The sequence below is a fragment of the Sparus aurata genome, chromosome 1 (assembly GCF_900880675.1).
Source record: "Sparus aurata chromosome 1, fSpaAur1.1, whole genome shotgun sequence".
In the NCBI taxonomy this organism is placed as follows: Eukaryota; Metazoa; Chordata; class Actinopteri; order Spariformes; family Sparidae; genus Sparus; species Sparus aurata.
In genome coordinates this window covers 18,992,596-19,008,367 of record NC_044187.1, presented here as the reverse complement: position 1 = coordinate 19,008,367, position 15,772 = coordinate 18,992,596, and the positions used below count along the sequence as shown (strand labels likewise).

General features: G+C 41.6%; 1 protein-coding gene across 2 annotated transcripts in view; it reads right to left on the bottom strand.

The window, feature by feature from the left end:
* The window catches only part of doc2g (double C2-like domains, gamma), a 76,994-nt gene that overhangs the window by 10,537 nt on the left and 50,685 nt on the right, over positions 1 to 15,772 (bottom strand). For both annotated transcript variants that reach the window (XM_030434940.1, XM_030434931.1), the window contains exons 6-8: positions 13,645 to 13,771; positions 13,311 to 13,367; positions 11,416 to 11,540 (exon numbers count right to left, since the gene is read on the bottom strand). In XM_030434940.1, coding sequence (XP_030290800.1) covers positions 11,416 to 11,540; positions 13,311 to 13,367; positions 13,645 to 13,771 — 309 coding nt within the window. The remainder of the gene's footprint in view (positions 1 to 11,415; positions 11,541 to 13,310; positions 13,368 to 13,644; positions 13,772 to 15,772) is intronic.

Genomic DNA, 15,772 nt, shown 5'->3' with positions numbered 1-15,772 from the left:
CCATACTTCCCGCACTTACTATACTAAGTTTGAATACTTAGGGTGTTCTGATATCGATCGCGGCGAAAAGAAGTGTACCTTGGACCCAGATGGTGCCCCCATAACGCTCCGCACCGCTTTTTTAGAAATGGCTACCGAGAGGACAGCGCCTGCAGGCTGCAGCAGAGCCATTTTGCAGGATTGTAGGATTGTATTTGTTAAAAAGCAAAGTCCTAGATGTCTTTTGTTCACCGTTCAAAGCGGGATGTTTTTGGCGGGTGACGAGCCACGGCGGCTGTCGCGATCGTAATTTCCAGTAAGTGCACCACGGAGTTTAAGATTTGGAACAACACTCATCTGCTGAAATCTGCGTACTTAGTAAGTGCGGATAGTGTACTACGTTTTAGTGTACTCGTGGAACATATTTGGGAGCGAGGGTGGAGCTGGGGGTTATATCCTGATAGGATCTGACTGAGAACATGAGTTACAGTTACAGTTACAAAAATGAACATTGTGCTGTGTTGGAGAATACTTGAGACTTTTGATTGAGACTATAAACCCATCAGGAAACAATCTGACATCTTTATTTAGCCACTAACTGCGCCCCCTGCTGGCCGCTAGAAAGAATGCAGGTCTAAGGCTAGTTTGCTTCCTTTTATTCCCAGTCATTATGCTAAGCTAAGCTAACTGATTGCTAGCTGTAGCTATATACTTGCCTGTTGGTAGAACGTCCATGCCCCCTTTTGTTTCAGCACCAAATTGAAAAGGGAAAGTAATGCCATGCTAAAAAGACACTGTGTTGCAAAATTGCACTGTGAACAATAAAAAGCACCGCAGAGACAATTTTTCTTTTTATTTCTCTTTAAGGACAGTAGGAGAGGAGATGAAAATGGTAAACTGTGGCACCGGGACAGTCAATACGTATCTGTCCATGTCGAACGCTTCATTGCAGGTTAGTTAATGATGTTACTGATTCACTGACACATGTCCTGTTCGTGCACGTAGGTCAACAAAATCAAAAAATAGTTTTTTTGATTGTGTAACTACAGTTTTTACTGTGAAAAAATATGCCATTTAGAATGGAGTTTGGTGTCTGTCCAGTTTAGGGACAACATGGAGCAGAAGGTACTTTAATGTTAATAATTTACATAAATTTAGATGACCTTCTAATAATGAACCTCATGAACAGCAAAAAGTAAAGCCAACCCGTTTTATAGTAAACAGTCAAGTAATAAGTACTTTGATGGAGGCAGACAGAGAGGACACTCATCAACTCCTATTCCTTTCCTCTTTTCCATATAATGATGCTGATCATCGACGACTACAGAACATGATATTTGCCTGACTAGTCGTGGGATTTGGGATCCTCATAGCTAAAAAGCGATAAGGTATTCTTATTTCATGCTATTAAAATTCTGACCTCAAAATTCTCTTTTACCGCCAGCCAAATTAGAGGAGCTGCTTTCACTCATCAAGGACTGGGGGGATGACGCAAGGACAGAGTTGCTCTCATGTAAAGATGTGAGAGCAGTATTCATCTTCTCATCTAAGCGTTTTCCCCCCCAATATCACAAACTATTTCTCTGGCTCATCTCAGGATACTCAGTTAACCCTTATCCCGTGCAGCCCCATTTCACCCTATTTCTGGATAACTGTGTGTGAGTGTTTGTACATTACAGATCCTCATATACATGTCACCTTTCAAACAAGGCCAAGACAGTCCTCATTTCTGAGATCAAATAATTCATTTGACTTTTAAACTTCTATCCTGTCGTGACAGTAAACTTGGCTGAACGACAGGAACAAAGGGAGACAAAAAGTCTGCAAAATCTCTCTCAGAGATAATTGTGACCCAGAAGTCTTTGGAACAAAGGCGGGGACAGCGAGGGAATGAAAGGGAATCAGAATGAGAGACCACAGCAAGATCATAATCACGCCAATGTTGGAGAACTATACGCTCCAGCGAAGAGGCAACAGAAGGATCGCTAGAGGGCAATTGGAGTCATCATCAGCATAAATTCCAAGTCAAGATGTTCAAGCGGTGAGATATCTCACTCTTCCAGCCTCCCCCTCCTGCCAGTGACGAATCCTGGCCTGACAGCTGATGCATGAGATGGGCTTGGGGTTGTCACTGCAGAGCCGGAATCAGAGCGAGTGAAGGATTGGGGGGTTGGAGGAGGGGAAGGAACAGGAGGCGGCGGAGGAGGAACTGACAGAAAGCAAGGTGGTGGCATAGAAACATGAGCCGCTGTAGGCTGTCAAAGCCGGAAAATGTCATTCTTTGATGATATGAAATGACTGGGATGAAGTTGAAGTTATCAGAGACAATATGACTTCAGTCCCCCTGATGGTTGTTGACAACTAAAAGATGTAAACACACATCGTTTACCGTCATTACGCCTCAGTATCAGAGTGTGTGCGCACACTTTCACAGTGTTATTTAGTTTTATACAGCAGGTTTCAAACTGGGTCTTGACTATCCAAGTTTGCCAGATAAATCACAAAAGATCACAAGATGGTGACAGTGAATTTATAAGAAATGAAAAATACATACTACTGTCTGACTTCTTGTATATCTAAAAAAGAACTCCTCACAACAAAGGCTTAGTATGATCCTGCAGTACACTAACACTATTCACCACAAATCTTTTGAAAACATTTAAATACGCTGATGATTAGGGCTGGGCGATTAATTGAATTTCAATTTCCATTTCCATTTGGCTTCCCTTGATCATGAAAACAAGACAATCATAATAAAACAATCATTCTGCCGCACGCCATCTCTTGCGTGTTTTGAAAAAACGTGTAGAAGAAGACGGTAGAAGATGGCAGAAATGCAGCCTTTGGTCGGGAAGAAAGGTAAAGCGAATTCTGTGGTGTTGAAACACTTTGGTTTCGAGGAGTCTGACTCGGAACAAACGAAGATATTGTGCAAGATATGTCATGCGACCGTGTCTGCACCTCAAGGGAACACAACCAATTTATTTAACCATTTAAAGTCCACACACAGAGTAATACATGACCAAGTAGTGAAGGAACAAAAAAACTCGAAAAAGAAAAGCTCCTCGACTCCTGCCACCGCCACACAGTCCTCAATTAAGGATACAATGCCACCGCATATCCACCCAGCTCCCACAGGCATAAAGAAATAATGGATGCCGTCACATACATGATTGCCAAAGACATGTGCCCTATCAACACCGTTAGCAGAATTGCGCTGCCTGCCCTTTATGATGAATGTCAGGTAAAAGTTGCAAGAATAGTGTCAACAGCATTATATTTTGCCACCACAACGGACCTATGGTCGAGCCGCACCGGGATAGTGATTATTTTTTATTTTTACATATTATTTAATTCATTTTATTGATATATTTTTCTCATATTTATTTGCATTTTTCTTGTTTTTCAGGTCAAACTTATTGTGATAAAGGAAATACCAGAGGTCAAAGTTCAATAAGTGCTTGTTCTCAAATCAATGAATAATCATCTTTAATAATCTTGATTACAATATAAATCAAAATAATCGTGATTATGATTTTTGCCATAATCGAGCAGCCCTACTGATGATCCTGTAGGGGATGGGCGGTCTATGAACATGAGATGATGAATCATTATATAGGTGGGAGGTGTCTGGTCTCGTCAGCTGGTGCAGCCACCGTACAATAACCTTAAGTTTATGGCCCTGTCCACATGTACATTTCCGAAAACAAAGGTCATTCTGTTTTGGCCTTCTGGTTCCAGGGTGACACTGTTGAGAAACTAGAAGGGTAGTGATAGTGGTAGTGGTAGCGTCTGGATGACGCAGACACACTTGTCCGCCTCCTTATTTAGCCCTGCTGGAAAATGTGAGTGTTGGAGTAACTGTGTTTGTACGTTGACAAAATGCATGTTGTATTGTCTATAGTCAATGTTTTGTATTATACAGGAGGATTCTAAAAGAGATTCTGTGTACATAAATAAACCTATTGGTACACTGAACCAACTGAAATGTTTTGATGGAGAAGCTTTTCAATTTTAAGTCCCGGGGTGTCGTTAACTGTGTGTTCAGACAACACAAAGTGAATTTTTTCGTGGCAGCACAAAAACTATGGAAAGATAAAAGGTAGACATCATGATAAATTCTTCTCCTAGTAATAAATATCATGTGCATCTGTTACACTCCAGATTATAGGGCTGATCCAGTGCAAGATGTTCATATTATGTGCCCAAACAGGCTCTGTTAGGTGTTTATTCAATTTTATAAAGGTCACTTCTCCATAAGCTAATAAGCATTTATCCTCCAAAATGCCCGGTGCTCATGGTCTTGCGCGCACCGCCTGCACACAAAAAAGAAACAAGAAGAAAGAAAGGAATCAATTGAGAGAGGCAGCCAAACAAAGCCTCTGTTTGACCAGCGGCATGCACGACGGTTAGGTGAAAGCCTGGGGGACGCCTGAGTCTGAGCTGTGCCAAATCACATTTTACATACGGCTCCAAGGCAGGGGTTTCCAATTTCCACAATAACAAAACATCATTTGACAGCGACATTCATAATAATGACGGCGTAAATAAAAATATTCCGGGTAGCCGCAACCAAACTGTGGTTGAATTACCGTAGAAAAACTCAATGTGAAGAATAAGTCACACCACGGAAGGCTGGTCCACAGAGATAGGGAGGATTATCCCTTCAGTTTTTGTTCGCAGCTTCCTTAAAAAGTAGCTTGTTCACCGAAAAATACAGTAAACTAACTAATCATGTATTTCTGTGCTGTACACATTGACTGTTTTCTCCACGTGTCACAAACCTCTACGGACCGATAAGGCTAACAGCGGCTGGCAGCTGTTCTCCTCTATAACGATGATGAAGTTTAAATACTGCTCTGTGAAAGTGTTTTGTTTTTCAAAATTGGTGAAATAAGGGCAAGTAAGGACAATTTATTCTAAGAATTGGGTGGACAAAATAACAGAAACGCCTACGTAGCGTGTTCAAATCTAACACCAGAACTTTAAAACATGTTTCTCGACAACATTTTGAGCGTACGTAAGCATGTAATACAGATGTTAATGACTTTGTTGTCATCCGCACTTTACCACACAGCACTCCAGTCAGCAGGTCATCTGTTTTCTATTATATGTTGTTCAGTTTATCATCATCTACTTCTTATTTTTTGTAGATCTCTGTATTTGTGAGGCCTTTTGTTGTTTTTTTTCCTACGCACTCTTGCCTATATATGCAATAAAAAAGCAATTAAGTCACTCTAATTTTCTTTTCTAACCCCTACCTCGTCTGACTGGAGATGGAAGATAAAATCCACTGTCCTTGGTCTTTGCAATGTGCTTCGTGTAAAGCTAATAGACAAATCAAGAGGATATCTTCTAATGTAACATTTTTAGGACACTTCAGGTTTGCTCTATGTCAAATTAAAACAAACGTCTAACCTTTGAGGAGACAGACGTTATTTGGTTAACACAGTCTGCTGCTCATGAGCGTCAGATCAACTCTTTGCACAGAGAGAGCGCTGTTGACTTTGTTACCCGTGTCTTAAAGTTGGTTCACACCTCAACACGGCCCGCTGCCGACGTGCACGGAGACAGTGGATGAACTTGCGGTCCTTTAGGATGATTAAAATTACGTTGAACTGGGGTTTACATTGGAGTAGTGGCAATTTCTTTCAAGCTGTTTTCTGTGCGCAAACAAAATAGAATTGTGAATTCAGGTCCGGCGACAGGACAGGGTTTAATTCAAACTAAACTAGAGACCATCAGCACATCAGCTGTGACGCCCGTCAACATGATGACCTTCTGACCTGAGCGCTCATGGGTCGGACCACACCCATCTCCATTTTGACCTCAACTACACACCTGTGACGTTTCATGGCCACATCTTGTGTGATTGTGATGGCATCACACTGACAAAATCTATACAAAGGAGGCAAAGAAGTCAAACTGCTTCTGTAGTTCCTGCGGCAAAAAGGCATGTATAGGAGCACAGTTTACCATGATGACACACAGACTCACAAAGTGGAAACATTACCAGCCCCATTGTCAATGTTACAAGTATCCTCATTGGTGAGAACCAATTAGAAATGAGCAACATTCTTTCATCTCCTTTCTGTCTTTGTCTCTTGTGATTTTGGACCCACATGACTGAATCACACGACAGCTTGACAACTCTCTAACTGCCAGGATCATGACAATTTGGACCCTAAAATCGTCCCGACAGCATGTTTAGGTTACAGCAAGAAAAAAAACTGAGAATGAGAGCATCGCTGCGAATGAGAGAGAGAGAGAGAAACAACAAGAATTCAAAAGTGACAGGGAGCGATGAGGGAGAGGGAGCCAGTGTTAAAAAGAGGAACCGAAGTTATGACACAGAGATGCAAAAAAACAACAAAAAAATGTGATATAAAAAATGAGTGACAATTGGGAAAGAGGAGCTAAATATACGCCCGCTGCAGAGTCGTGATTTGCACTTCACACAAGCGCTCGCAGGAAAAGAGAGAGAGAGAGAGAGTGAGAGAGCGAGAGAGAGAGAGAGAGAGAGAGAGAGAGAGAACAAAACTGTAAAAAGATGGCAGCGAGCTTGGTCAGCTGGAAATATCTGACATGTTCCGCACTTTTTTCTGCCTTCACGTGCCTTTTCTCTGACAGAATAATTAAATTTTTTTTTACATATTTAAGGTAACGTGTGGAGAGCGGGGGGGGGAGGGATGTAGGTCCTTCTGAAGGATGCAAACTCATTTAGTCTTTAAATGCTAATTTGTCCTTTTAAATAGAAGACAAATTAGTTCTGAGATAATTCTGACCTTGTGTCACTTGAATGGCTTCAAAAAGGCTGATTGAGAGTCACAGAGAGAAAAAGGACCAACTGGAAAAAGCCCTCTAGACAAGTGAACGCACACACACACACACACACACACACACACACACACACAGCATGGATATAGACAGACTGGCATCAAGATCAGCTTTAGTTACAGCTGCAGGACATCAGCGCTCTGACAGTGGCGTAAGTCAGAAAGCCAGCGAAGCAAATTAATTCCTTACTCCTATATCGACTTAATTGCCCAGTATACTCTAGAGACATCATTTACAGACAGCAGCAATACATTCGCCTTTCTTTTTTTTTTCTTTTTTTTTTGTTAAAAGTAAACTTCATGAAAGCTTCACTGTATTATTTATGTTGGAAATCACAAAGGGATGCATTAAGAGAGCAGCGTATACTCTGCAGACCGACCACTGAACACTGAGGTAAAAGAGGCTCTTTGTGATGATTCTGAGAGTCCCCAGTATCAAAGAGAACAAAAGGAAACTCTGGCAGAGGGACAAAGGAAAAATCGAAACAACGTAAGTGCCAGAAATAAGAATCGGAGCAGAGGCTTAAACAAATCATGTACACTAAGAGACTGTCCAAAAAAGAAACAGGCGGTGGAATGAACAAGGGGCAACATGAGGAGGAGCGAGATACTCCGGGCGCAAGTGATTTCTTGGTGGACTAAAAAACATTGTCCGTCAAAATGAGCAAGTGGTGGAACAAATCAATACTGCGGAGAGAGGGAAGAAAAAATATCCATCTGCATGTCTGAGCAAGGAAGAGTTTTCCTTCTTTGTCTGTTTTTTTGTTTATCTCATCCCTCTGCAAAAGCACAGAAGTCCTTCAAAATCCCCAAACTGTGGGTGAAGATTTCCCACTTATACAACCGACTGAAAACAGCATCAATAAAGTAATTGCAGCTGCCCTTCTCATTCAGACCGAACCTCTCATTATTGAAAGAAAAACTAAAAAAACGTCCATCTGCAAGTCCCCGGACTTAAACTTCAGAATGTTTTGTTTCAGTTTAGAGATTTGGGTTAAAGGCACTAACGACTGCCTCTCATTTATCTTTTAACACGTCACAGTCAGTGTTGACTTAACCATCAGGAGCAATTTGGGGATCAGTGTTTTGCCCAAAGACGCTTTAATATGTGAAAAAGAGGAACATGGGAACAGATCGCCAACCCTGATTAGCCAGCCTACTGAATTCTAAGCCAGTCATGTTTGGCCTTTTCACTCGCACTTTTGGACACGCTGAGTCAAACCATGCCTGCATTTCTAGAACCAGCTGTTGGGTTGCACAGTGCCCGGGATGGACCCTCCCTGGAGAGGAGCCAAAGCATGCCTGCCCTACTTCCAGGCGGGCTGTGGTGACGTCTACGAACTCCAGCCAACCCTTGATGATGCTCTATCTGCAGCCACTTCTTTGACCGCTGCTCAACACAAGCGGATCTTATAAAGAAACACCTGTTGAAATGTATAATGTAATGTAATGTATATGTATATGCTACATGTTAGAATGCGCAGTATGCAATTTCTGCCACTAGTGGTCTCTCAATAAAAAAAACAATGACAACTGAAAATGTATGATAGCTTGATGATGCTGTGAAGCGGTATGGTAGGGGATCTGTTGTTGTCTTCATTGTTAAACAGCCACCATCGCCGATAGTTATCTATCTGACGTGACTCCAGCAGAAATGTTTTATTCACGCTACGTTTAGTCACGTATGCTATCTTCCTTCCTCACTTTCAGACATGTCATCTGCTGTGTCCCTGGAAGTTTCAGCACCCTTACCATCAATACTGAACATTGATCTAAACATTGAGGAGTCTTTTTTCACATCTTAACACAGAAATGTCTGACATTTTATTATCCCACCATTTGAAGAGCAATGTCTCATTACAGTCATATATCTGACGCTACAGGGCTTTGTCACTTCAATGTAAACAAATGTCAGTTTTTTGGCATTTGCTGAAATGACTGATGCCTGCATTTTTTGCGTAGACAGTCTATCCTTCACTCTGGATTAAGGTCAGCCACTTCGTCATGTATGCTGGATTTATAGTCTGTCATGATGGATGTAAACTTCTCTATGGAGGTACACAGACAGGGGTGTTATGGGTAACTGCATATCGCAGAGGTGCCGGCGAGCTCCCCTTTTGGAATCACAAACAATGCATCATGTGGCAAACATAAATAAATGATTGTCATTTTTGAATATAAAAAAAAAATATTTAAATAAGCCAGACTGAATGACATTAGTGCACATTCCCTCACATGCCGCCGGCAGCACACATCGGATCAGGAGGACACGCGGGCCAATCCATCTCTTTTTCTGCATCTTTTACCATCATCCTCAGGCCAAAAACAAACCTCTTGGTCAAAGGGGTCTAAATCTAAGACAAAAGTTTCTTGTTTGTTATTGAACCTTAAATAACTACACTCCAGTCACAGTCTGATCAACTGAGGAAACCAAAAGCTGCTTTTAAAATTTCCTCTAGAAGCAATCTCAGCGACCGGCTGCTCCTTCTACCTCGAAGCCTCCCACTACTGGAGGTGGTGCTGGTCACAGGACCGGTTGTCCTGTTATGTGTGGGAGCTCTCTCACTCCCTGAACTGTTGGTGTTCAAGTGAATCAGGCTGATCAGAGATGAGCTGTGTGGGTTTTATCTGTCAGGCAGGTGGCCTCAGGTGTGCAGTGATGGTCAGTTTGCCTTTCAATCGCCTCTGTGTTTCACACTTTGAATAGATTTGCACCGGCTAGGAGAAGCCAAAATGCTACGACAATATGATTGGGATGATACATCTAGGGCCACAAAAAACAACTGTTTTAGTAATTAACCTTGGCTTATTCTATAAAATGTACGCATGTCAGAATTTCCCCTTCACATGGCTTGTTTTGTCTCACCAGCCGTCCAAATTCAACGATATTCAAATTAAAATGATTTAAAACACAGAAAACAGCAACTACTGACATTGGAAAAGGTGGAACAAGTTAATCTCTGACTTTTTTTTACTTAATCAGCGACTAAACTAAAAGATTTAAAAGATTGTCTGTAAATAAATTTGTCGGTGGTGTCACATCTGGCAGTGACGTTTTCACGTTTCCACTGGTACTACGGGCAGCTGTCCGATCGGACACCTTTATCATGTGACCTCGGGGTTGTCATGGTGATATGTTGTCTGCGTGCAATGCCAATCAGACGTATTGCAGTTTTACATCCCTTCGCCCACACTGTAGCCTTTCCTGTTGATGAGTGTTGTATCATGCTGGTGTCAAAGCGGAGCATCTGGCTTTGCCCACTCAATCCAGTCAAGTGTGAAGAGCAAAAGGTTACACACTGTAACTCTTGGATCTATGAGCAGTCTACGCACCCTTTAATCTAAAATGTGTCCATGCAACACACCAGTGCTGTGTTCCTGACAACACAGAACTAAAACATTTTCACCATCACACCAAAAAAAGAAGCAAGGAGCACTTCTCAAAGTAGGAATTCCTGCTTGTAATCTCAGCACAACTTGTTGCAAAACAATCTACACAGACTTCATGAAGTGACAGCATTAGTATTAAGACAGGGAATGGAATATTTGGATGAGTGTACAAGAAGTACAGAAGTGTAGTTAAGGAAAATTCATAATGCGTCCGTTGCCTTTTGTCATTTTCTCTTCTCTATTGTCGTCATATGCACTGCGGCTGCACTGCTGATGGCTCAGTGTGTCAGTATACTGACAAGAAAGTCAATATGACAACAAATCATGCTTTATTTTTAAATAAAAGTGTAATTCCCAACTGATCAGATACTAAAGCTGGATGTAAGTATGCGTATTTCCTGTATCTTACTAACTAGGACATTTAACTATTATCTTCCACACAATGCAATCCACGAAGGAAATGGAGGCGGCGCTAACAGGTGAAAAATCAAAGAAATTGTTGCTCCTATTCCTGAATCTGTACCACGGAGGTGGGGAGTGCAAAGATAGCAGGATCAATAGAGTCACTATAGCCACATGTATGATATGAAGATTTCATGCCACAGTGATCCTGCAATTCACAATAATATCCCAATAATCATCAGAATATGCTTAAAACTAAAATGGTACAAAAATATACTGGGATCTATGCCTGCAGTTTGTTAAGAAACACACATTTCCGTCTTCTCCCGGTTGTTCCTTAGTTTGGAATCTGTAGTATTTCCACACATCCTTTTTTATGCAAGATAAACTGGGCAAGCTGAGCCTTTCGCTCTCTCTCCAAATGTTATTAAACTACTTTCACTGGCATGAAGCTGACTGTGTGATGTGAAGATTTTGTGATAATCAAGGATGATGGTGAAAGCAATACATTAACAGCCAATAAGTGAGTAATAACAGTAGCTGGTGATAATAGTAATTATTCAGTGTTCAAAGTCTTGTTAGGAAAATGCTTAATTCTTAATACAGTTATATTGCTTGCAAAATAAGATGATCTGTTGTTCAATGTTTTAATATTTAAAATGAAACAATCCCGTGGCAGAAAACACACCACACCCTACATTATCAGCGAACACCGCCATGTGAATGTGAACTGCTGATGCAGAATCGCTGCATATGAGCATAATTTGTAGCAAACCTGGTCTGTTCATAAATACCAGACATGACTTACATTTTGACGAAAGGGTCAGAGTAGCCGTTGGAGTCCATGGCAGCCAGATGGGCGCAGCGTATGATCCCAACCAGCAGGCAGCTCTTCTCTGTGTTATAGCATAGTGACACCAGGATGCGGCCACGCTGGGGACACAGAAAACAGCAGTGTCAGACACAGCACCTGTTTTCAAGCTGACTTTTGCCTCTTCGGTGAATACACAGCGGGGGAATCCTGGACCAGGGTCAACAAAGTTTCTTCAAAACACTCAATGTAAATGTAACTAAAATAATGCTAGCGAATAGATTAGCTGTGATTTGTCACAACACTTTCCCTTCCTAGGATGTGTAGGTGTGTCTGTAGGGGCTGGCCACAGGAGCATTCAAATTAAAGCTTGTAATTAAAGGTCTTATCTGAGGCCTGGCGAAATGACACTGCCTGGTTGTGCTTTTAATCTGCATATTGAACCATAAACTGAGTCTAATCAGGGACCAAAAACCTATTAGCCTATGTCTCTAAAATCATGAGGAGAACTGAGATAAAGACCACCGGAGGAGGAAAAACTCTGGACTGACCGGCAGCTGTGGTGTGACTTACAACATGTTGCTGTAAGGAGCAGTTTCCCTTCACCCTGCTCTTTTAGAGTTCATGCTTTGGACACATACAGAATTAAAGTTTCAATTAAAGGTGTTCCTGAGAACGTTCCATCTCCCTCCTTCGAGTTTATTGACCGAATCACATTGAAGTTGCAGTAACAGTTACACTGGTTCTTTAATTGCATTGTGGACACAGGTAAAATTGGCAAACTTGTTTAATGGCGCTGTCATTTTCAGCCATCACATTTAAAGGTTTATAAGTCTGTAGCGCGACCTCTCTGATGTTTCTGATATGCTTGTTTTATGTTCTGTGCGCGCATCTCAGACTAACTGCTATTTTTGGGTTTACTAAAGCTGTCAGTCAAAGTTTTCTTATTGATAGATAAGACAGCACCACACATGCATTTTAGAATAGTTAGATGTATACACTTGGAAAGAGCATCATTAAAGAAAGACATTTAAATTGTATGTAAACTAATGCATGATGTGGGGGTCATTGTGAACAAACATTGTGATTCGGAGCGGCTATGAAAATTCCTACGAAAGCTGCTCAGCAGCGCATGAAGCCAGAAAACTTTGACTCCCCGGCCAAAAAAATGACCCTGATCATCCTGGCCCATCGAGCGAGCACACTCGAGACTTCCGCAAACCAACTTTCCAATTTTTATTGGACCGAGTGGCTCGAATAATGATTGTGCAAGAAGTCATTTCACGGGGGATGTGACGCTCAAAGAAACGTATCCACCAATTTACAGCCACTCCTTTCACAGTGTAAGCTTATGGGGAAAAAGTCCCAACTGGGCCCCAGTGCATCATAGGATTTTATAATTACATGTCACTATTGCAAACATTGCTAACGTTAGCTAGATACGGTTAGGGCAATATAGAATGATTGGGCAGACCAGGACACAGATCCCACATGATACCAACATACTGAGAAACCTTGTTAGAAGCTGGAGCCAACCGTCAGAACTCTTACTGAGGGAAACAAAACAATCATTTTGGACTCAACGGTTTTTTAAATTATTAAACCTAGTTATTTAAGGTTTATTAATTCACAACCCTAACCGGGTAGTTTTAGTCTGCACCTTTCTAAAGGCTCTGGTGATGCAATATTCTTTAGTTTAACTGTTGTCTGCATAAAAATGTTTTCCATACCTTTAAATCCACTAAAATGTCTGTCTCTGTTAAGGTGAAAATAATAGGATGGATTATTACGATTAGGATAGGATGAATTAGAATTGCTGAGAAGATGAGCTGTGTTTGGGTTAAAAATGTTAATATTAAGATCGGTGATGATAAAGCTGATGACAGTTTTACCTCCTCCTCTGCCACAACCGCCCCCTGCTCCACCGTTTGATTGTTAGTTTCTTTATTCTGAAATGAGAGAGAGAGATAGACATCATGGTTATAGCCCACAGAGCCTGCAGGTGAATATCCATTACACGTTATAATGCAGCATTTGAGATTGATGCCTGATGACCCCGGGCATACATGCACAATGGAAACAGGACACATCTTGATATATATGTCCAGAGAAAACCCATTTGATATTTATGTGAACAGTCTGTGCACAGCCCACATGTACAATCACACACACACACACACACACACCCACACACACACACACACACACACACATATTGTAACGTACCTGTGCAATTCTCTCCAGGCCCATATTGTAGCGCTTGTTCTCGCCCTCTCTCAGTTTCTTCAGAGCCACTCTCACCTCACCAATGAATTCATTTCGTCCGAGTCTGTCCATGTCACACACGCACAGCCTTCACCAGGCAGACGATGCATACAGATGCAGGGAGGGAGAGGAGAGAGGCAGGTGAGTCAGAGGAAAAGTTACACGTGAAAGCCGGCTGCTGCCGCTTTGCCCCGCTCATTATCGTGACGGCGCCGTAGACGGCGTGCCAGTTATATCCAAAGTGCATCAGAACAATCAATCAGAGCCTCCATCTGCAACACAAGACAAGTTCTCTGCGGTTTCACATGAGCAGCCTCATGAATGATGATAAGCTGTGTGAATGCTGAAGAGAACGAGGGTTTTCAGAGGATTTCAATCAATGTCCTTCTTGCCTGTTGGTTGTTACTCAGTCAGACACTAATTTGTTGTAATTGAAACATGTTAGAGGAAAGAGATTAAAAGCTGAAGGCAGGTAATCAGTTTTTCCGTCTGCGTTTTCCCTGAATTGATTATATGTTATACGCAGGTGAAACAAATTAAAAAGGACTGCTGTCAATGAATTTGCATTCATTACTTTAGTGCTTTCATGGAGTGACTGCGTTTAAGATGAAGCCTCCTGTGATACTTAAAAGAAAAGCCATGAATGCTAGTGGCTCTGTGAGGCTGCACTTAGGCATAACAGTGCTTTGGGCTAAATGCTTATGTGCTGATAATTTATGCCAATGAGATGACGCTTTAATTATGCTCTCACATTGCTCAGTGACTGTGTACATACATAACAATTTGTATATTAACATGTTAATTCCATTACAAGAGAGACTTCATGTTTGTCTGCAATCAGGTGGGGAAAAAAGTGCATTTATTGGCATCGGCGTAACAAAACAAGCTGGAAAATATCAGCGTATTGGACAAAAAAATCAAAAAAATCAATATCATGCATCACGACTTTACACACAAGCAGTGTTACTGAGCAGGATGTCGGCACAGTGAAGATGACTTGATTGCTTCGAGCTACAGCCGAGATTAATCTCTCTGTTGTTCATTTTCCCCTTTGGTTGCACTCTTAATTTGAAAAAAAGACAACTGAATCTTCTTCTATATTGCCACAGTCCTGTGAAATGAATTCTTCCACAGGGTGCACTTATTTAAACTGATGCTCATGTTTGATGGAGGGTGAATATTCCATCAGCTACAAAACAGTCTTCACAGCCCATCACCTGCTTCAATATTCCCTCTGTGCTCCAATATTCCCAGATGGACTGTAGCTGCTCTTGATTTCTCCCGTGCTCTGCACTCTACACACACACACACCTTCCCCTCGTCCTGTTCGCTTCCTGTCTCTCTGACATTTGGACGTTTGACATGCTGGTTCCAGCCTTTTAGTCATAACTGATGAGTATCTCTAGCAGAAGCTCCGGAATAACTCTGACTCACGGCCGCGGCTGTCAGATGATTTATGTGCCTTTGCTCTGTCATACATGTGGGGCTCTCTGGTGAGATGAGGGGTTTCGCCGTGAAATGAGACACCGGTTCCACCCCAAACTTTTGGCTCTTACTGTGCAAGCGCTCCATCCGTTTCATCGCACCCTCTCCCACAATCATCATGCTTTTAGAATTCCTCCTAATACCAAACAGATGCTCGTTGAATCTGTTCAACCCCAAGGTGCCAATTTTAGTGGTTAGTCATTAATGAAATCTGCCTTGAGAGTTACGTCGGATGACCAGGGTGTTTTAGCGCTCCTGCCTGGTGTCTGTACCTGTGAATGTGTCTCTTTTTAATGGTCTCAAACAAGTAAGAAGGTTGCCAACAAAACACTGACAACAAGGATGATCTTTGCTCTTGTATATTATATGTTTTCTTCAAAGGATCATACAGCTCCTTGGCATCTGAATCTTGATATATATGTACTTGGAAAATATGCTATATTGCTTTTAATCCATGTTATGAGGATTTATTTGATGAAAGGCTTTTCTACATTTGGCCATCACTTCGTGTTCCCAAATATTAATTAAACCGTTCCAAGTCCACTTGAATGATTCAGTGTGTTACATGCCAGACAGAAAAAAATTCAAGATGTTAATATTATAA